The sequence below is a fragment of the Zootoca vivipara genome, chromosome Z1, assembly GCF_965207765.1.
Source record: "Zootoca vivipara chromosome Z1, rZooViv2.hap1.1, whole genome shotgun sequence".
Taxonomy (NCBI): domain Eukaryota; kingdom Metazoa; phylum Chordata; class Lepidosauria; order Squamata; family Lacertidae; genus Zootoca; species Zootoca vivipara.
In genome coordinates, this window is record NC_142583.1 from 2963790 (window position 1) to 2986687 (window position 22898).

The following is a 22898-nucleotide window of genomic DNA, read 5'->3' on the forward strand; positions in this document are numbered from 1 at the left end:
AGAAAGGTCACACTCCAGATGAGATCACTGTTTGACAGAGTCACTCTAGAATGATGTTTCAGGAGGACTCGATTGCAAAGGCTACACATGACAGAACTCTGGGGGTTTCCTTTTCAACGTGATCAAAAGGTTTCTTGGCTTGGCAAGAGACTTGATGCAGATGCTGTATCTGGTTGAAAACGGGCACTTCGACTTTAGGAATCTGCAGCGTCCAGACTTACTGATATAATGAATCTCTAATTTATTGCCCCTAAAGGTGTATGGCCCAGGCATGATGGGATGTTCTAAAAGGCTAGTTTCACAACAGCTGCTGCTCAGGCCATGTTAAAAACAACAACACCCATGACACATATGAGTTATACAGGATGACTATGGGGAAAGGAAGGGGAGCCTGGAGCTCCAATTGCACGACTCTATTTTGACAAATTAAAAAATGTGTAACATAAATTAACCTATGACCAGCCTGCTTGTTGGAAAACCAAGGATTGGATGGCCTATTGACTTACCCATAAGTATTATGGCTATTTTCCAACCTCTCTCTCTACCCTGGAAATAATCCATATATATGTCTGAAAAGAAATTGGAATGTAATGCAGCATCTCTTGAAGGTAGAGCTAAACTGATCCCCTTGTCTCAATTTAGAGTCAGGCCAGTATTTAGAAGCTTTCTTGCTGAATGTATGGGAAAACCTTATCTGTCTCCCTCAGTCTGTGCAGTGACGCACACATACACACTTTTGTATTATCCACTGGGGTGTCCATTTCACTGCATTCAACACATAGTACCATTCATGATGACTGACAGCTTGGAAATCCAGCTGTCTTTGCTTCAATGAACAGAAGAACAAGAAAGGGTTCTAGATCTGGACATATATGATATTTACAAGAAATCTATCATTGACCCAAAATGTCAGCTATTTTCTCAGAAGATCAAGTGTCACTTACTTTATACCTAGTTACCTAGTTTACTAATAATTTCATCAAGAGTAGGAGGTTAAATTTAAAACACTTCTGCTTTCTTCCCTATGAAGGAGCTGTGTGCATGTGGAACCTTCTAAGCAGGACATAAAAGAACTTATGGGAGAAATTCTACTCACTTCATAATACAGCCGAGTATTATAAGGTGGGCAAATGTGTACCTTGAAGTCAGTAATCACAAAATTCTGCACCATCACTAATGCAAACTTTCATTTCATCTGATTTTAATTTCATTATTCATCAGATTTTGTCCTTTAGTCCTCTGGCTCATAGCGACTCCTCCCTATGCTCTATATAACATAATATATAGTCCCATTGCTCTACTGCACAGTCTTACTTGACATTTCAAGTAGGCATTTTGCAGCATTTGATAATACAAAACATATAGCCTGTAGAATACAGCTGCCATAAGCTCAAAAGCTGTACAGAAAGCAGAACAGGAATGTGAATTAAATGTTTCTGCAATCCACATCATTTCCCCTTCTGGTTGTCTCATAGACCATATATGGGAATCTTCTACCGAACAAACCAGCAATAAAAACTCCACATTGAATAGACACTTCTGCAGCAACCAAAGGACAATGCTTGTATAATTTAGGTGAGAGCTCTTATTTATTATTGTGAAATTATGGTGCACTTTAAAGTACCCCTTATGTGCAGAGAGCAGAGGAGATTCTTAAGCTATTAACATTTGATCTCCTGCTGTCATTAATCAGGTGCAGAATGTAATCTAAATAATGTACAGTGTTGTCGAAGGGATAGATTTGCAGCCAGGCTTTCAACTTACTAGACTTCACTTAGAGACAACTATTTTACTTTTGACAATATCCACTTCAGGCGGATGTTGCTCTGATTATTTTAATTTTATGATGGGATGTTTTCAGTTGAGGTAAAACTTAATTTTTAAACAATCCCGCAAATACTTTCTCTGTTTAATCATTTCCCCAGTTTAGTCATTTTTGGAATTGAGATATTGCAGGTTAGGAATTGGTTTCCTGGAGTTCAAACACTGAATAAACAAAAGATAGAGAGAGGAGGAGGAGGAGGAGGAGGGAGAAGGAGCAGGGGGAAGTGAAGGCGGAGGTGAGAGAAGAGCTTGTTTAATGTAAAATCTGTCATCTTTGTTTCAAGGGCTATTGCCATTGTTTGAAAATTTAATGTATGCAGGTTGGGAATGAAAAATTCAGTGCTTCTGTATGTCCATTAGGGGAATTTGAATTAGATTCATCCATTAAATCTTCATGAAGAGAATTACTAGTGAACAGCTCTGTATTCATGGTGCGTACACTTTCCTGAAAAACCAAACTTTTCATGTGTGTGTGTGAGAGAGAGTTTAAACTATTAGGTAAAAGGTACATTACATTTCTGGCTTTGAATGATGTTGGTTTCAGATGACATGACAATGACTCCCCTTTCTAAACTCTCAGTTACTCAAAAAACACCATTGGAAATTCAGAAACAACCAAGATCAACCTGGCTTTGTACCAATGAGATGGTGATCTTCCCAACCAGTTCCTTCCCAAGTGGCTTTTGTGAGGATGAGAAGGAGCTGCTCTACACATTGACATCATGGTGAGGTGACCAACAGCATTATGATGGGCTCAACAAATTTGGGGAAGGCTGTTGTGAAATATATATATATACTAGCTGGCCCTGCCATGCGTTGCTGTGGCTCAGTCTGTTAAATGGAGACTCAGAGTCCCCCTTCAGACTCCCCTCACCTTCAGAGTCTCCCTGTTTTACACATGTTCTGTTTACGCAGGTGCATCCCTGTCAGTCCCCCCACCCTGTGCTGATCCATGACGTATCCCTCCCCTCCCCCCACCGCGGCTTATCCCTGTGATTTCCCCCCACCCTGTCCTGACCTATGACATATCACACTCCCTCTTCCCTCACCCCCTGGTTCATCCCTGTGACTGGTCCCACCATGTCCTGACCTATCCCGTCCTGTCCCGTCCTGTCCCCTCCCCCCAACCCCCACCCAGGCAAGTCAGTACCTCCATTCAGCCTAGTCTGTAAAGGCTTTGGCCAACAAGAGCTGAGGTGCTGTTGAGAGGGAAGGTTTTATAGGTGTAGTACCAGCATAGCTGCCAAGTTTTACCTTTTCTCGCGAGGAAGCCTATTCAGCATAAGGGAAAATCCCTTTAAAAAGGGATAACTTGGCAGCTATGAGTACCAGTGTAGCTGCTGCTAGAGGGTGCTGGTTTGCAACCTGTTTCTTTTCCCAGAATGCATTTTTTTTGTCTGAGTGGTGTGTTTTGAAACATGGGTTTTTTTGGGTTTTACCTGGCACAGGTGTGACATCTGTCTTTGAAAACGGTACGGGGTTGGTCTCATATTTGCATGCAGCATTGTGTCAAAATTTGAACGCAATCGGTCAAGCGGTTTTGGTGAAACATGGATACTAATGGACATGGCCAGTTTACATTTTTATATATATAGATGAAGGAAGAAGGTAGGCATCTTCATTGGCACCTTGGAAGCAGAAGCAATTATCATCTTGCACTTATGTTCATTGTTGAGTATGGTTGCTCTGGAGATCACTGTATTGAAATGTATCTTATATCTGTATACAAGACCTGAATTTAATCCCTGGTTTGCCTGTATCATTCCTAGTCCTCTGAAGAGGCCTATATATATACCTGAGTGCCTTCTGTGGTGGGCTGGTGAATATTGAAGTCTGGGACTGTAGTGTACCGTATGTACCATATGCTCTTCATGTTCACAGTGCGCACGGCTTCAGCTCACTTTTGCATTTTTCTCCTACCAGTGCAGCAACTCATCCTCTACCTGCTGAATATTCCAGGCCATTTCTACCCTGCTTCACCGATCATCTTTATCAAATCACTAGCTGCATTAACATTATCTGAGGGTTTTCAGGCAGGGAGGAACCTTAGTTCCACTCACAAGTGAATAACCAAGCAAGATATGCTACCACTTAGAGTGTTTGGAAATACTAAAGGTTCAGAAAGCAAGCAAGTAGGCAAGCACAACCTCATTTCAGGCATGTTGATTGAGAAAGCCCTGTCCCTCATTGCCACTTAGAACATCAGGTGGACATGGAGCATTGTTGTTATTATTAAATCAAACATACATTACCATCAATATCCTTAATTATGAATAACCCATAGTAAAAAGTAAGACATATACACTCCAAATAAGGTTATAATTAATCAGTAACAGTATGGAAAACACCAGGGAGCAGGCCTGGGGGCATGAGATGCATGAGCCAGGCTACCCATTTGGTCCAAGGCAGTTCGTAGGCTGGTTGATTTGCCTCAAGGTTAGAATCATAGAATCCTAGAGTTGGAAGAGACCACAAGGGCCATCCAGTCCAACCCCCTGCCAAGCAGGAAACACCATCAAAGCATTCCTGACATATGCCTGTCAAGCCTCTGCTTAAAGACCTCCAAAGAAGGAGACTCCACCACACTCCTTGGCAGCAAATTCCACTGTTGGACAGCTCTTACTGTCAGGAAGTTCTTCCTAATGTTTAGGTGGTTCATCTGCATCCGTTTCATTCCCCTCATTCACTATTGAGATCTTATTTAATTTTGTTCTTTGGGAAGAAGTGAGTGGAATTTGCAGATATCCCAGCCTTTCCAGAGTGGATAAAGCCTACTGAACTACAGGAAAGTAAGTCCAGAGGATTTTGCATTGAGCCCCTTTACATTACGCCCCCCCCCCCGCCCCAAGGAAACATCCGTAACTTCATCCTTTCTTGAGGGCATGAATCTGGCCAAATTTCAGAAGGATGGCTGCTGTGGTTTTGCTACAATGTCAGCCATTACGGTTTGGTTCTGTTTTTACCTATCCCAATCTAGTATTTTGTGGGTAATTGGTCTGAAAATTGGTGTCCCTAGGAAAAACCATTGAGCTAAAGACAATTAAATCCAGAGGCTTTTATGCTAGGCACCTTTAAAGTTTATATTGGTATGGGAAGAACTAAAAGGGATTCACTTTTGGGGTAAATTCATTCCCTCTAATTAAAAGTTAGTCACAACAGAACTCCTCCTCCTTTCTCTTCCCAGTCTAGTGTTCACTGTCTCCCATCTTAGTGTTATTCCATGTGGTTTATGAGGTAAGCTTAAAGCCATTACTTTCAGAAGGTGCATAGCATTTTGGGGACGTCTGGGTCACTGAGATGCTGCCCCAAGACACTTTAGGGCTCCCCACTTAGACTTGTGCTACCTCATGCAGAACCTGCTTTGCTTTTGACAAGTCAAAAATATTTCCCACGCACCCTACTTCAGCTCAGGATTCAGAATCATAGCTGCCAAGTTTTCCCTTTTCTCGCGAGGAAGCCTATTCAGCATAATGGAAAATCCCTTTAAAAAAGGGATAACTTGGCAGCTATGTTCAGAATTCATCCAAATCCTATGAACACCCCCAGAAATCTTACCACAAATAGGGGTGGCTCACTTTGTACGTAGTGAGGCCAGGGTTGCTCTCGTTGCTCATCTAACTCAAACGTTATTTCCTTCTCCAACACTGTAAACCTTCCATTGGCTGGCAGAAGAAGCAGAAGTCTACATTCTGTTAAAAGATTTCCCTTTGCTTTCCCCTCCTATTCACTGTTCCTTCATAAAACCATTAGTACTTTGCAAACTCTTCTAATTATCATGCAGCTCATGATGCCCCCTGTCTTCTAATAAGCTGTCCCCGGAGTCCTCCAAACCTATGACTGGTTCTTTCACAGCAGCTTAGCTAGCTATAAGTACTGCATGAACAATTTTGAAATTCAGGCTGGCTTCACTGACCGCCGTCTGAGGAGAACTGGTCCTGAGAGAATTATCTCTTCAAAATAGACCCCATAGATTGACTTCTGTTTATTTGCAGACAGATGGAACAGAGGAGGCCAGTGAGCCATTGCCAGCAGCGCTCTGTGAAACCCAGGCTGTGCCAAACGAAGTCGATCGTATAGTAACAGACTGGCCAGGAGAGGCCAGTGTGAAAAGAGAAGGGTAATCTTGTTGACCCTTTCTTTGACTTTTTGAGTTAGGCCTTGGCCATTAATGTGGTGCAGGAAATGAGGTGAGATTAGAAGAGTAATTTCTAAACATTGTGCCATGAAAAAACTGCAAAATGAAACAATTAAAGGCCACATGGGCCCAAAGAATCTATCTGCAGAGGCGGCTGCCTGCTGCCTCTCCATACGATCCCTTTTTTCTCGCTTCCTTTCAGATGCCTTTTACTGGAGTAGAATAAGTCCCCGTTATCCCTGAGTCAGGTGTGTTTAGATCATTCATGCTACAATTCTGTGCCCATTTATCCGGGAGTAAGTCCCATTGAACTTAGTGGGATTACTTGTGAGTAGACCATACCCTCCAAGTGTTCTGATTTTCCTGGGGTAGTCACGGAATTACGAAAGCCATCCTGGCTTCTAATTTGATCCCAGAAGGTCCCTAATTCCCCCATCAGTGCTGCCGATGGCAAGCTTGGGCAGGTGGATGAGTCAGCACTTACTTGTCTTGAGCGGTGGCAGCAGCAGTTGAAGCAGCAAGGGATCCTGTTGCCACTCCATGTCCTCTCTCCATGGCTGCACCCGAAAATTATATAACACCTCCTTAAGTTATTCAGTCTACATGAGACTACAGTGGTACCTCTGTTTATGAACACAATTGGTTCCGGAAGTCTGTTCATAAACTGAAGCGTTCATAAACTGAAGCGAACTTTTCCATTGAAAGTAATGGAAAGTGGATTAATCCGTTCCAGACGGTCCGCAGAGTACTTAAACTGAAGCGTTCATAAACTGAAGCGAACTTTCCCATTGAAAGTAATGGAAAGTGGATTAATCCGTTCCAGACGGGTCCGCGGAGTACTTAAACTGAAGCGTTCATAAACTGAAGCATGGGTGTAATTGGTTCCGGAAGTCTGTTCATAAACTGCAGCGAACTTTCCCATTGAAAGTAATGGAAAATGAATTAATCCGTTCCAGATGGGTCCACAGTGTTCATAAACCGAAAATTCATAAACCGAGGTGTTCATAAACCGAGGTTCCACTGTAATACTAAACTATGATGTCACTTGCTAAAAGAGTATCTAGCTGACACCATGACAACTAGCAATGTTTTTCGCAGATTTGCTTTAAATCATTTGGGGGACCGTGTGTTGCTTCTACAGTGGTACCTCTGGCTACAAACTTAATTCGTTCCAGAGGTCCATTCTTAAGCTGAAACCATTCCTAAAAGATGCACTTTTGCTAATGGGGCCTCCCGTTGTGCGCGTACGTCCGACACACAATTTCCGTTTGCATCCTGGGGCAAAGTTCGCAACCAGGAGCAGCTACTTCCGGGTTAGCGGAGCTCGTTACCTGAAGTGTTGGTAACCAGAAGCATTTGTAACCTGAGGTACCACTGTAATGTAAGAGCCATCCTATCATTTAAGTGAATATTGGAGAGGGGACAAGTAGGGCAAAGCAGGGGTGGGCAACCTTTTCAGCCCAGGAGTCTGTATCCTGAGGTCACCCATCCCGGAGCACCACTTTGAAAGATGGATGGGGCTGATCACCTGTCAAACATCACCACAACATCAGGTGACCTCCCCCCCCCCTTGTAGCACTGTCTTCAAGCCCTACCTTCAGCAGGGATTGCCTACAACACTGCACTCTTAGTTGGAAACTGGAGCATAGCCAATCCAAGCCGATCCAATTTGAAAATCACTGCCGATCCCCTGACCTGCACTGACGCAATTTGGTTCATTAGGGATCTCCAATGTGGAAGTTCTTGATTGAAACCAAACCCAGTAAGGCTTTTCTAATGTATGAGATGTCGAAGCCAGTTCCCAAAGAACGATTAGGAATGCATTTTATGGGCTTCTTCAGACTGGTGTTTTAATATGACTGTATTCTGCAACATGTTCTGGACACAGTAATAGTGCATTAGTGATGGATTTGGTGCAGATGTGGCTTGTCAACCTGGAAAGGGAGCCCTTACAGGAAATAAAAGACTCTGGTCCTAAACCTACACGGCCTTGCAGGATATATTTGGGAGAAGAAAAGGCTCAGGAGTAAACCCTAAGCAAATCCAGAATGGAGTCCCTAAAATGGTTGGATGGCAGATTGTAGGCTTCCTTCCAGCAACTCCAGAAGCCTGCTTTCCTTTGGACCACAAATTGAGGCTGAGAGAGAGCTGTTGCCTGGGCAGCCCAGGACCTCCCCACACACTGCCTAGGCCTGTGCCTCAGAGAGGTCACTTTAGTGCTGCCAATGCAGTGAATGGCACCACCTCCGGACAGTGACAGACCTACATTTTTGAGTCCTGAAGCTTGAGCTGTCATGGGGGCCCCTTCACAGCCAGCAACGAGGTCCGGGTAACCACTGTTATTATCTTCAACGGGGTTGTTCTACAACAGATTATCACACTTTTACAATGTCTGTGCCACTGGCTCTCAAACTTTGGGATTGTTAAAATATACGCAACAAAAATATCAATCAAATTGACTCAGATTAGGTCTAAAGGTAAAGGTAAAGGGGCCCCTGACCATCAGCTCCAGTCGTGTCCGACTCTGGGGTTGCGGCGCTCATCTCGCTCTATAGGCCGAGGGAGCCGGTGTTTGTCCGCAGACAGCTTCTGGGTCATGTGGCCAGCATGACAAAGCTGCTTCTGGCAAACCAGAGCAGCACACGGAAACGCCGTTTACCTTCCCACCGGAGCGGTCCCTATTTATCTACTTGCACTTTGATGTGCTTTCAAACTGCTAGGTGGGCAGGAGCTGGGACCGAGCAGCGGGAGCTCACCCTGTTGCAGGGATTCGAACCGCCAACCTTCTGATCAGCAAGCCCTAGACTCTGTGGTTTAACCCACAGCGCCACCTGGGTCCCTTACAGATTAGGTCTACTAGATCCAAAATTCATAGAATCATAGAATCATAGAGTTGGAAGAGACCACAAGGGCCATCCAGTCCAACCCCCTGCCAAGCAGGAAACACCATCAAAGCATTCTTGACATATGGCTGTCAAGCCTCTGCTTAAAGACCTCTAAAGAAGGAGACTCCACCACACTTCTTGGCAGCAAATTCCACTGTCGAACAGCTCTTACTGTCAGGAAGTCAGGAAGTTCTTCCTAATGTTTAGGTGGAAGCTTCTTTCTTGTAGAAAGCAATGTTAAGCAATGTGGACTAAGTCACTTTCCATAGGCAATAAACAATAACTTTGCTTATTACCCTGCTCTTATTTGTTCTCAGAAAATATCCATAATTTCCTAAGCTTTGGTGAACTGAAATCAATTACCCGCATATAAGACGACCCCCAACTTTTCCAGTTAAAATATAGAGTTTGGGATATGCTCGCTGTATAAGAAATACAACCCGGCGTATAAGACGACCCCCAACTTTTGAGAAGATTTTCCTGGGTTAAGAAGTAGTCTTATACGCAGGAATATACAGTATCTAATTTCTGCTAGTACTATTTGTTTGTTGCATAATACTGAGTCACTAGGGAAACCCAGCCAGATGGGCGGTGGTATAAATAATAAGTTGTTATTGTTGTTGTTTTACAAAAAATTAAATTCAGTGTATATTAAGCCACACATTTGTGAATATCCAATAGTAGAAGCCTTGGAAATTTAGATATATTTAGATCATCTAACTAGCTTGGATTATTTTCAAACACACAAGTTTTCCATGAAGCAAACATCCACCAAGAGACTAATTGCCACCATCCCTTCTATTTTCAGAATGCTTGTGCTAATTGACGGGCAGACTTAAAAGTTGAATATTTATTCTGCTGGATAGGACAAAATGTAGGCTCTTTCCAGCCCATCTCACAAAAGACCTTTCATTTGGTAGCATCAGTAGCAAAATGCATTTCCTATGTAAATAAGATAAATTTCCCTGATTCCATTTGGTCTGCTAAGTTTCCACATCTACTCTTGTTTTAAGCATGAAGGAGGCTGAATAGAAACTGAAAACTGCTGAATGGGATCTATTGCTGAGCAGATATGGTTATGAATGGATTTGTGGCTACCCCAATAATGTACATAAATGATATTAGTTTTATTAACAGCGAAAACATTCTGGCAATAGCATATTGCGATTCGAGGACCCACAACAGCAGAAAGAGGATTTGAATGCTGCCATGCTGGCTTAAATGTAGTCAAATCCCGCCCCCAGCCGGCCCTATTGGCCAGCCAAGAGGCTTGGCGTGGCAGCAGGGATAGGCTGGAGCAGGGGGCCGAAAACACGCCCCCCTGCTTAGTGTGGGAAGTGGATCCCGCTCGCAAAGTCTCCCCTCTTCAAAGAGGAGAGATCTTGTATTGCATGGTGAGCTGTGTCTGTGTTTGTTTGTCTGTATGTATGACTTTTGCAAAAGAAAGAGAGAATGTTGACCAATGGGACAGGGTATGATCTGTAGTCATAAATCCATATATTGTACTGTGTGTCATGTTTGTGTGTGAGAGAGAGTGTGAGTGAATGAATGAATGAGAAACACACACACACACACACACACACACACACGGGTTCATGGGTAGATCTGTAATGATGAAATGGTGTGTGTGTGTTTGTACAGCAGCTCAACCCTTCACCACCTCTGCACCTTTCCCAGGAATCTGCCTTATACTGAATTAGACCCATAGTCCACTTAGCTTTGCACTCTACATTGTAAGAGATACCTGGATTCATTTCTTTTGCTGATGTATTTGGTACAGAAGATTACACCACACTGACTGCTCTCTCTGTGTTCTCCACACACCTGTCCCAATGAAAAAACCAACTACTGCCAGTGATTTTTAAGAACAGTTGAAAATGCCAACTGTCAGTCATTGCCAGACCCTCCCCAAAACACATAGGAGAGAAACGAAAACCATTAAACTGCAATTAAAGTAAGCATTTCTAAAAACATATGATACAGTAACTCTTGGCCTTTATGAAGAATTCCGTTTTCTCTTTAAACAAATCTAATTGCACAAAAGAAACCTCAAACATATTTTCTGCAACCTAAGATTTACATTTTAAGTAAACACATAAACTGTGTCTCTCCTTAGAATGTCCAGCTTCTCCTTGATGTCTGCTTGATGGAGAAATTCGTGTCTGCATTGCTCCTTCTTGTGGATGAGAAATAAGTGAAGAACATGATATTCATGTCTGATCAATTATACACGAGAGACAAGATGACTAATAGTGATCACTGGAAGGAGAACAATAGCTCCTGTCAAGACCTCAGTTAAGCAGAGTTCAAGGGAATATACATTTCAGCAATGCAACATTGAAATGGAAACAAAATTTAAAAATTCATTCTAGTAGCACCTTAGAGACCAACTAAGTTTGTCCTTGATATGAAATGGGTTGCACTGTCCTAATGGTCTGGTTCCATAAGCTGCTGCTAACTTTGTGCTGCTAATTACCACTGACACTTGCATGAAGCCTTGCAAAGCAAGTGAACAAGGCTCAGCTCTGGTGCAAGCGCAATTATTGTGAAAATTGTTGCCCCCCCCCTTACTAAAGATCATTAAGTCCAGTGTCTCAAACTACTTGCTCGCTTATGCTTTCCGTTCTGTCTCTTTCCCCCGATGTAACTGCAGGTCTATGCAAAATTTTCTCAGCATGCCAGCTGCATGGTCACTTAGTGTTGGGCTATACATTATACAAGAAAGACAAACACTTGCCACTTACCCCATCACCTACTCATCTCGCTTATCGTCCATCATTTCCTCTTATCGCTCTCACAGTCATTACTCCATGCCATACTGGCTCGGGAGCAGCGACCTGTTCTTGAGTTTTCTGCAAAGTATAAACATAAACACAGATTCATATAATCCAAGGTCAGAAGGGGCTATCATTGTGCTGTGAGATTGGCTCCTGGAATACTTTGTAAAGAAGAACTCCCAAATACAACAGCAGGGCCTCAAAAAGGCTAATTGGAACAGATTAAAAAGAGTAAAGGTTAAAAGCCACCACAGTTTTCTATCTCTATGGTACAAATACAAAGATTTTAAAGAATTCAGTGCACACAATCCTCATAGAAAACCTACCCACTGGAATTGCATCTTCCCTCAGCCCCCCCAAAGCCTGCTGCGCCCCAAGGCCTTTTGCACTCACCTGAACCCTTGCAGGGAAAGGGGCGGGGCACAATGGGAAGGGACGGGAAAATGGCTGCTTAAGAAGAATTGTAATATTAACTGCCTGTGTAGGGCTTCTAGGCACTTAGCAAGTTTCTTGCAGTTTAGCTCTGAAAATATTCCCATATTTCCTTGTGTCTTGCTCTCAACCCCTAGCAGCTGATTTTCAGGGGGAAGCCAGGTGTAGTTTCAATGCAATCCAGAGAAGAATTAAGCATTGCTTGAGTCCACTGAAATAAAAACCTAAAACAGAGCACTTCAGATGGGCAGGATATAATTTTTTTAAAAAAAATTATTATTATTATTATTATTATTATTATTATTATTATTATTATTATTATTATAGGCTTCTACAAAATGTTCTTTCACCATTTTGTGATCTATAGCTCTCAAACGATTGAGACAAGCATCCCCAAATTTCAGCCCTCCAGATGTTTTGGACTACAATTCCCATCTTCCACAACCACTGTTCCTGTTAGCTAGGGATCATGGGAGTTGTAGTCCAAAACATCTGGAGGGCCACAGTTTGGGGATGCCTGGACTGAGACCTAAAGGAAAACAAAAGCCAATTACACTGGAGCCCTTCCGTGCTGGTAATTGAGGATAATATGGGAGTAATTATCCTCCCAACCCCACCCCCAGGGTTGGGGGGGGCACTCCACCTGCAGATAGTCCAATACCTGCTGCCCATCCAGAAGGAAGAGGGGGCAGGGGACGCTGGGTGTAAGCTGCATGGTTGTGGTAACTCTCCAAAGCCAGCGCCATGAGCACCGGACACCTGTTTTTTAAGATAAAAAATCATACTTAACTAACAGGCATGCTCTGAACCAGCGGAGATAAAATAACTTACTAATTTAATCAGCAACCGAGAAGGATTTGATCTGGGGAAAGACTTTTTTCGGGACCAAAACACAATGGCTTGAAATATGTTAGTGGATGCTATCTTACGAAACGAACTGCGTGAAATTTTGACTATGATTCATTAAGAGAAAGATGAAAGGAAAGGAGCTATCGTTTCAGTATGGAGGCATCATCTCATTAACAGCTGGAAGGAGGCCAAGACAGAGTTTTGGATATCTGCCCGGGATTAATGGTGGACTGTGACGCAGTTAAAATATCTCCTTGGTTAGAAAATGAAACTAAAGATCACTGAGGAGCAGAAACAACAGTACAAAGGACTGACCCACTCATTGAATTAATTGATGGATTAATTGTATAGCCCCAGGGGAGGTGAGCCTTTTATATTCTCTTTTGATATATATGTATTTGCAGTTTTACCTGGTAAACCTTCCCCGAAAGGCAACGGTTTGAAATAAGCAAGTTTGAAAGAACACTGCTGCTATCTACTCCGTGGAAGGAAGGAAATAATTCTTGATTGGAGCTACTTTGCTTTTGCAGTGGTACCAGCATGTTGGGAGATGGTGCGAGACGGAGGGGAATTCTGGATGGCTGCCCGGAACTAATGGTGTCTTTTGGTCTGGAACTGTGACGTATTATGGCTCCTGTTGACAGAAATTGAAAATGGAATTGTTGGAATGTGGACAGCAGGGGAAATTATTTCACACAGAACTATGAAGACGAAAGTTTGAACAGATCGGTGGTTGCAAAAAATAAAGAAAATTAAGTGAAGGAATAACATCCGAATGGTTTATTGACTAGAGCTTCCTGTTTCCGGCAGTGAGAAATGGCTGACTCCCACACGATCGGACCCCAGCCGTGCCAGTAATTAAGGGCTGATAATGGGGTTAATTAGCCCTGGCAGACTCCCCAGGGTGGGGGAGGACTGTCTCATAGACCCACAGATTGTCCGAGATTGTCAGCTTGCATCAAGGTGCAAGCAGCAGGACACTGGGTCAGGGCACAATACGGCTGGCACTCTCCAAAGCCACTCTCATAGCCGGAAATATCTGATTCATAAAATAATCAGATTTGGACAATAAACAGACATAGTCTGGACTGAAGAAGACTGAGAAAAAAAACCTGCAGTCCCTGGCTTGGACTTCAAAGCGATTTTCATCATGATGTTTTGAATTACAGAGGTTCTGGTATGCTCCCCCCCCCAATACTTATAGTTGGTTTTCTGTGCCAAGCCTCATTAAGAACCTAAGTTATTTTGAGGAGTACAGATGGACTTCTATATATACTGTATTTTTCGCTCCAAAGGACACACCTGACCATAGGACGCACCTAGTTTTCAGAGGAGGAAAACAAGGAAAAAATATTTTGCTTTCTTGAATTGTCCTAGGCATAGCAGCCAACTCCTAGAGGCCTAGGTGCCTTTGCCCCCCATTAAATATTGGAGGAAGCTTCTTTTGCAAAGAACCTAGTGTGACAAGAAAAGAAAAGGAAAGGAAAGAAAAAAGAAAGGAAAGGAAAGGAAAAAAACATTTGACTGAGAGGGATGAAATTGGGTAGCAACATTTCTTAAAGGGGCTTATTCTTGGCAGGTAGTAGCAGGCCCTGTAGTTTGCTCAGACTCATGTTGGTGGCTTCGAGAACACTGTCCAACCATCTTGTCCTCTGTCGTCCCCTTCTCCTTGTGCCCTCCATCTTTCCCAACATCAGGGTCTACTGAACGGTAAAAAAAAGTATGAATGTGAGTGGCTGCAGTTATATATACTTACAGACAATGCAAACCTACACATGTTTAATCTGAAATAAGCAACATGGAGTTCAAAGTGGCTTGTTCTCCCAAGTAAGCAGATAAACAGGGTTGCAACCTTAGGGTCCTTTTCAGTTGGGAATGAAGACCAGTGCATGCGTTTGTGAAAAAGCAAAAGCTTCATGGAAAAGGTGGATTTTTTTTTAAAAAAAGATTCTGTATTCTAAAAAACAACAACAAATTGCACCCCACCTATTTGAGGTACAAATGTGACATCCTGCTGAGAGGCATGACTGTGTCATCCTTTTGTCAAAATGTGGCTTGAGTTGGTTGTGGTCAAACTTTGTTCTCCTTTGTAATGAGATCCCAGACTGAGAGTAAAAAAGCAAGCTGAGGGTCTCCTTGGAATTATTTATTGTCGTCATTAGTTTTAAAACTCTGTGGCTTTTATAGAGAAAGTCTCTCTTTTTTTTTACTGGCAAATGCCCAATAAGATAGGAATGACTCTCACTGAGCTGGTACAGTAGCAGTCCCTATGAAGGGCTCCCCGGAGACAAGAAATTTAGCAATTACCTCTGAGTGTCGGCTCAACTGCCGAGGGAGGAGGCATAAATGGTGATCCAAGTTAGATTTATGTTGATGAATGAGGTGAAGGCAGGGGCCTTTTTTATTTTTATTTTTTTGCTTTAGAAGTTGCTAGAAGGTTGTGGTATTTTACCAAGTGAGGTTTATGCATTTGAAAACGTACCTCCAAATGGGAACTCTTCCAAAGTCTAATAAAGCGGGGCTATACTCATACGCTGACCTTGGCAAGCTGGCTGATAAGTTCCACGACTTCTACCACCTTATAAACACTAAGATAGGTTGTATCAGAAAAGACCATGGAAGCTCTGTTTAGAGACATAGAGGAGCAAGTAGGCAGAAAAACGTCAAAACCACCAATTTAATTTATTGAGAAGCTAAAAGAAGAATATGTAGGAAAGAATTTTGCTTCCTATTCCAACTATCCCCCAAGTAGACCAAACCAGAATGAAGTGCCCAGAGGTTCAGGATTAAGAACAGCAAAATATAATAATTAACAAAACAATTCATGCTGCAATTATTCTTCTGGTGATGGAAACCACTTACAGAAATGTTTGTTCTAATAATACCTTAGAGTGTTCAAAGCATTATCCCCGTAATCTCTGTAACAACCCTAGAAGGTAGGTCACTATTATTAGAGTTACAGATTCCGGCCTGAGGCTGGGAGATAGTGATTTCCCTAAGCCCCCCTAGTGATCAGAAGACAGAGGCAAAACTGGTTCACAGATCGGTCTCATCTGCTAGCCCTTAGAGAGAAGCACTGCCAGTATTTTATCACCACTCGTTGCAAAAAGTCTGAGAAAGATGCATAATTTTTGCACCACAATTGTGAGACTAGCCAGACGAATTTGTGAAAACTTGGTGTTCTTGTTCATAGAGACCTAATGCTGTGATCTGTAGCTGTAGAATCCCCTCACGCTGAGCAGGGCCATTCTGAAAAGGAGGCAACATGGAAACCATTTGAGTCTCCCACCTACATAACATCAGCTGCGCTGGTTGGAATTTGTAACCTCTCTGAGATTAGAAAAACAGCCATCTATGCTGGTTGAGTGTGTGACCTTGTTGAACCACATCACTCTGGTCATTACTGCTTAGACTTCCTCCAGTGCAGCCATATGTTTGCTGAGCTCTTCACACTCTGCCAGACTTTGGCATAATGTCTCAACTCTAATGTGAACTGGTGGAGTTTGGATGTATTCAAAATTTCACTATGAATAATTTCAGAAGTGCCAACTGAGGCTTCCAATTCTTGACATGCCAGTTGGAATTTTACTTCCAGACATTTCTGAGATATTACAGGATAATTGAAAACTTCTACACACACACACACACACACACACACACACACACACACACACACAGCACTTCTGGCCATACCCTAATATGACCAAGAAACTGGGATTTAATGTGCTCCTATTACATGGGGTACCATTACTCCCATCTGGGATTCATCACACCTGTAGAAGAAAATAGACTGTATAATTTTTTTAAGTCATCACCATCACCATCACCATTAATTCTAACATCCCAGGGCATGTTACAGCCATTTAAAACAAGGGTAAGCTCTTTCCCACTCCCAGCCCATCATAATGGGGAGTAGGTAGGAGGTAGGGTAGCCAACAAATCCCCTTCCACAATAGTGGCAGCATGGATGATAGGCAAAAGGTGTATTTTGCTCCATATTTCACCCCCCAAAGAGGTGCAATTGGTGGGGTACACAAGTTGGACCTTCTCTGCTGAAACTCCCAGACTGTGGTACTCTGCAGCTTAGGAGGCTTGCTTAGCCTGCTTCCTTTTCACATCTAACACCTCTTCATGTGTTCCTCATGTGCAGAAGGCAAATGTGTTGAAACCAGAGCTTTTGGGGCTGTATCTTTAGCTCTGCCCCCCCTCCAACTGATGTCATATTGACAATGATGTTTGCAGCAGGGAGCCTTCTTGACACATGTAGGTGATCAGAGTTCTAAATTGTGTTTGGAGCTTCCACACATAGAGAAGACTTTCTGTTGTAGACATGCCTTTGGCAGAAAGATCAATTGAAATATTGTCTTCTTTCTCTCAAGTCCGGGAAGAGCTCAGTTTGCAGAGCATGAGATCCTTCATCTCAGGGCTATGGGTTCAAGTAAAAGATTGGGCAAAAGATTTCTGCATTGCAGGGACCAGATGATTCTAGTAGTCCCTTCCAACTCTACAATTCTGTGATCCAAAGACGCCTTTGTTTTTGTTCTGTTTCTGCTGCTATTATTATTTTAATTTAATGTGGCATAACTGTGACATTCTTCCCTATTATTCTTTTGGGCATGGGGGAGAAATTTGGTACACTTCACATTTAAAGACAACTTTCCAAAGATGCACAAGAACAGGAACCAAACTGCAGCTATCCTTTGAAATTCACATTTCTCTGAATTTTGCAGTGTTGTTCTTTAATCAAGTAATGTGTCGAAAGATGCATGTTCTAGAGTAAATTGTACATGGAAATGCATATATTAGCGAAAACAGTATACACAAAATGTACTATATACAAAATTGAGTATATTAGACAAAAATTGCCTGCAGATATGTGTATATGAGGAGAAATTGCCACTGAAATGGTGATGAATTTTCATGAGTACTTTTAAAATGTCACATACTGATGTGGAATTGTGTGGAACTGAATGTGGGCTGGGGCGGGGAATCAGAAACTGAAACCAAAATTTTAAGATTCAACCACCCTTACTGTAGTCTCCCCCTCCGCTTGGAATCCCTCTATATCTAAATGAAGTTTATATTTTTGAAGGATCTCATCTTTTTTAATATTATTGTGTAAAATGCCATGTACATTGATGATGGTATGTTATCAAATAAGGTTTGTCAAAGTTTGGATATATTTCAGGAGTGGGAAATTGTTTTAATTGCAAACATTATTATCGCTCTTAATATTACCCACAATTTCCCACTAAGGTGTCTCAAAGTATTTACACAATAAATATGGAAATAAGAAAGCCCTTAAGACAAGTTATATAAAAAGCAATAAACTAAAACTAAAATACTCATTTGGAAATCTATTTCAGGGAAAAATCCTACCTAGCCCACTTAAAGCATGAGAACAGAAAAAGCTAACTACCCTCCCAATTAAAAACCAATCTTTGGCATTGAGCAACCAGGATTAAGCTCCTCTAATTTACTTTATATAACAGTTAAGCCTTTTATATGTGGTTTAAATTTTTAATCACATACTGTTAACCTGTCTAGAGGCATTGGAACAAACTTTGATGATAAATTAAGGCTGCAATCCTAAACCTGCTCACTTGGAAGAAACTCAGTTGATCCCATGGAGGAACACTTCAGAATAAACATGCATAGAGTTGCTACTACTTTAGCCCAGCTGAAGGTTTGGTATGGCCTTTCTAGGCTTGGCACATGGCTTTATTGCCCATGGATAACATCTTTAATATTTCCTTAATGTTTATAGCGTCTCTTAAAAAAAAAGGAATTCCCACACGAGGACTTAAATCCTTCATCATGTCAAATGACTGAGATGTAATCGTATCTTCTCAGAGGCTGCAAATTTGTTACTCTGCAGACTTGGACTCTCCACCAGCTGTGATGCTGCACAGGTCGAATGCTTCAAGGTGGAGAAATTATTTGAACCAGATGTGAAAGAAAAGCCATCTTTCACTGCCACAAGTGCATCATTAATATTCAGCGCATATCCACGCAATGAGTAAGTAAGTAACTCTTACCTGTTGAAGGGATGGGATTGTGTGCCTGTTCCATTCATTAAATCCATACCCAGCTTCCCAGACGAAGGGTTGCATCCAAAACAGCGCCAGTGGAGATCTTCTGGTACATCAGCACTTTTATTTCCTCCCCCCCTTGCACCAACAGTGCCCCCGAAATCTTCTCAAGAGGGTCCCTCAACCCTATGGAACTGATTTTGGGTTTGTGTGGCGGGCTGCAGGGGAGAAACATTTTCATCCCACTTGTGCTAGAACTTCTTGAAGCAGATAAAAACAATACCAAGTTCAATAAAGAAAGTCAAACTGCTATGCTTAAGCAATTAAACATCCCATAGAATCATAGTGTTGGAAGGCACCCCAAGGCTACTCTAATCCACACACCCCGGCAATGCAGGAATCTCAGCTAAAGCTTCCATCCCAGAAGGCCATCCAAGGAAGGAGAGTCCACAGCCTCCCATGGGCGTCTGTACCACTGCCAAACAGCTTTTACTATCAGAAGTAAGACGTTTAGTCGGAATCTAGCTTGAAACAATTAGCATGAATCCTAGTCCTCGGAGAAGTAGAAAACAAGCTTTCTCCATCTTCCACGTAACAGCCCTTTAGATATTTGAAGATGGCTCTCATGTCTCCTCTCAGTCTCCTATTTTCAAGGCTAAACATACCCAGCTCAATCAACTCTTCCCCATGTGGCTTGGTTTCCAGACCCTTGATCATCCTGGTTGCCTTCCTCTGCACATGTTCCAGCTTGTCATATGTTTCTTAAATTGTGGTGCCCAGAACTGGACGCTGTATTCCGGGTGTTGTTTGACCAAGGAAGAATTAGAGTGATACTATTACTTCTCTTTATCTGGACACCGTACTTCTGTTGATGCAGCCTAGACTATTCTTACTTATTTTTGCTGCTGCCTCACACTGTTGACTCATGTTCATCTTGTGGTCTGCTATGACCTCTGGATCCTTTTCACATGTATTACTAGCACAAGAGAATAATAGAATTGTAGAGTTAGAAGGGACTCCAAGAGTGAATCCTCATTCTCTCTTCCGTTGTATTAGCTACACCTCCCAGTTTGGTGTCAAAGTCTTTGCAAGGTCTTTAATGAATCAGGCACATTTTAAAGAAGTTTTCCTCTTTGCTCTTTCCTTTTCTAGACTGGCACTTGTCATTTCTCTCTTGGGTCTCTTAGATCACTTCTGCTTGGGTAACAAGGTGGTGAGAAGGAGTTTAAGAGATAGGCACTGAAGCTTGGAGATCTCTCTCTCTCTCTCTCTCTCTCTCTCTCTCTCTCACACACACACACACGAGTCGCCAGGATTTTGGTGTTCTATGTATGAAACCTTGGAGAATTCCTTCCACGGCCATACTGAAAATCAATACTGATCTAGATGACTTAATGGCTCAGCATAAGGCACCTTCCTACATCCCTCTGTTCTCAACTTATCTCTTGGAGAAATGTGTCTTGCTACACAAGAAAACACACCAGGCCCTTCCAAGCTGGCTGCATGGCCAACTATTTATTTATGTATTCAAATCACAATAGTTTCTCATGGCTGCTCGCAACATTTAAAGCAAATTTAAACCATATAAAATGTAAAGACCATAATCGCAACCATGGTCATAGCAGTGAACTATTTCAAATATTTCTTTACCAGTAACCCTTTTTCTGCATTGGAAAGGGGTTGGACTAGATGAACCTTGGGTCCCTTACAACTCTACAATTCTATGAGAATATCACAGACAGCCATGCTGCCATTATTATTATTATTATTATTCCCTATCCTTCACTATAAGGTCCCAAGGCCAGTTACAAGAATGTAAAACTGCAATGTTAAAATCAGTTTAAACAATTTACAATCAGAACAATAGGGTGGGTCCTAAAATATACACCTCTCCGATGCCATGGGAAAGGGAAAAGGGGTGCATATTCAACATAGGACAAAAACTATCCAATGTGTGTGCTAGTTGCACCTCTGTGGGGAGGGAATTCCACAGCTTGAGGGATGCCCCAGGCCCAGAACAGAGGTGGTTACTTTGGAAACCCCTCTGTAGGTACCCTTCAAGGGAAGCACAGGACTTACTTCTTTGGAACAGCCTGACCCAGAAAACAGGTTCTATTTCTTCAGAGCTGTTGAGTTTGATGCCTGTGCACTTTCATGCAAATTTTATGGACGATAATGCCTGGCTTTCATATCACAAAGCAGCATTAAGAAATCCCCCTTATACCTGAAGGAAGCAGGCAGTTCTGCCTGAGCCTCTGTGATTTCAAGGAAGATTGAGAAGAAAAGCAAACTTTGGTTTAGGTCCTGCCACCACACAAGAACTGTCTGCCATGTTAAACTTAACGCAAAACACGGAGAAATTCTACATTGGTTCAACAATAACTTTCCGAGATTTATAGCCTCAGTCCTTATGACCTTCTCTCTCCCCCCTGTATGTTTCTCAGCAGGCAGCTGAATCTTTCCCCAGCTTCATGATATTCTTGCCCTTTTAAAGGATTACTTGTGCAGCAAACTGACAAAGTGTTGAGTGTTCAAAATGAATGTGCACATAAAACAATTCTCCATCAAAAAAACCTGCACATGCAAAAAAGAAAAAAAAGTAATCTAGGAAATCTTTATATCTTAAATGTGTTTGCCCTGTTTTGTATTCATCCTTCACCATGCATGCTGAAGTCCATGTATGAACCCAATCTGAGCATCTGAATATTCACAAGGGCTGTGGGCAGCTTCGCTTGTATGTTCCAGGCATCATTGCAGCTGTTAATTCTTCTGTCTTCCCATTTGCCCCATGTGATTCTGTTTAATTCTTCTGGATGCCTCATCCTTCCACGTAGCAAAGAAAGTGAGAAAGAAGGAGTTATCAGCAGGCTATGTCCACTGAATTAAAATTCTGTGCCCGGGAAATTCAAGGTCTGCAACAAGTAAAATGAAATTATACAATCTGCAGACCTTAAGGTTATAGCTCTTGTTCTGCATTTGCAAATTGTTTTCATTTCCCACAATATTCTAGTTTTGTGAGTATTGGGGTGGGATGAGGAAACGCCCCCTCCCCAAGCTGGAAATCTTGTTCAACCATCTCTCTGGCACCTAAGATTTTAAAATGCATTCGCCGCACACACTTTGAAGGCATTTCTGCAACTATAAAGGCTCAAAACTTGTTTTCTCATAAAACGAAAGTGGAGATTCTCAAGATGTTGAATTCTGCATTTTCTGTTTCCTGATGTACTTTTTTGTGCCTTCCTGGAAGAAATATACCACCCTTCTGCTCAGCTTCTTCAAGGCACCCCTGGTAAGCACTGCTCCCTTTATCCAAAGATATATCCTACATCTGCTAACTTATCTTAGCTACTACTCTGAAGCAATGTGGCTAAATAGTGGTCAGTATTAGTCCTGACTGCCAATTATCTCTAAAATGATCCCTTGTCTGGGTCCTATGAATTAAACTGGCAATGTGAAGAAAAACAGTCCTATGCCCTTATAAATGGAGTGATGTTAATGATGAGCTCATACACACAGCAGATTTATAATGCAATGTGGTGTTTAGAGTGATATTTATTTAGAACTCTGTGTAATCAGTAAATAGAACTTAAGCAGCTAGCCTAAAATGTTGCAGTTGAATGCTGCTTATTAATCTTCTAACTGGAAAAAGGCACACATCTATCTTATCCTTTTGATGAATCAAACCACAGGAAATTACCATAGGAAATTACATTAGGCTCCATGTTCTGGTGGTTTATAACACAGAGGGTGGTAAATTTTTACAGCTATTACAGTGTATACTGTAATAGACATTAACAGTCAGGGGTGGAAAATTCACCATGGCAAATATTGCTCACTGTGTTTCAATAACAAAATCTAAAAACCAGCCACGATTCCCCTTTAGGAGTTGTTATTGATAGCAGAAGCAGGCTAACATACCTATAGGACTGGCTGCAATTAATACCCTATATAAGCCGTAAAAGCT

At 42.1% G+C, this 22898-nt stretch overlaps 1 protein-coding gene across 5 annotated transcripts in view; it reads left to right on the plus strand.

Moving 5' to 3' along the window:
* The first annotated feature begins 1473 nt into the window (after positions 1-1473).
* LOC132592688 (uncharacterized) overlaps positions 1474-22898 on the plus strand; it is a 46231-nt gene continuing 24806 nt past the window's right edge. The window contains exons 1-6 of one of the 5 annotated variants that reach the window (XR_015946927.1): positions 1474-1575; positions 2405-2549; positions 3594-3675; positions 5817-5941; positions 18781-18925; positions 22182-22223. Coding sequence is in view for 1 of the 5 variants with exons in the window: in XM_088657401.1 (XP_088513527.1) it covers positions 2547-2549; positions 5817-5941; positions 18781-18921; positions 22182-22223 (311 nt within the window). In the remaining 4 variants the exon portion in view is untranslated. The remainder of the gene's footprint in view (positions 1576-2404; positions 2550-3593; positions 3676-5816; positions 5942-18780; positions 18926-22181; positions 22224-22898) is intronic. The other 4 variants (XR_015946925.1, XR_015946924.1, XM_088657401.1 and 1 more) reach the window with 4 other exon arrangements.